Here is a 324-nt window from a genome sequence, read left to right as displayed (position 1 = left end):
GAGCAGTCCCTCTACTGCCGGCAGTGGCCCTCGGCTCGGCAGCCCCATGCTGACTACGGCAACCAGCCGGACCCGGCCTCTGGCGCCCGGACCTTCCACCCCCGGCGGCTGCTGCTGACCGGACCTCCGCAGGTAGGGGTGGCCAGGCTGGGCCCTCTTTAGGCTGGGTCGGTGTATCATCCCCAACAAGGGAAGCGCGAGGAGCCCATCGGGGGAGGGGCGAGGGAGTCAGAGCAGCGAGGACCTCTTTCCCACCCCTCAAAGGCAGCGAGCCAAGCCCCAAGCCGGTGAAGAGCCGACCTGTGAAATCTCTTTTCTCTTTCC

The 324-nt window shown here is 67.0% G+C and overlaps 1 protein-coding gene across 1 annotated transcript in view; it reads left to right on the top strand.

Moving 5' to 3' along the window:
* GREB1L (GREB1 like retinoic acid receptor coactivator) overlaps positions 1 to 324 on the top strand; it is a gene marked incomplete in the record, with an annotated part of 234,692 nt that overhangs the window by 208,460 nt on the left and 25,908 nt on the right. The window contains 1 exon segment of the mRNA XM_027773094.1: positions 49 to 132. Within this exon segment, the coding sequence (XP_027628895.1) occupies positions 49 to 132 (84 nt within the window).

The sequence above is a fragment of the Tupaia chinensis genome, unplaced genomic scaffold (genome assembly GCF_000334495.1).
Source record: "Tupaia chinensis unplaced genomic scaffold, TupChi_1.0 Scaffold000320_2, whole genome shotgun sequence".
Taxonomy (NCBI): Eukaryota; Metazoa; Chordata; class Mammalia; order Scandentia; family Tupaiidae; genus Tupaia; species Tupaia belangeri.
This window is presented reverse-complemented; position numbering and strand designations above follow the sequence as displayed.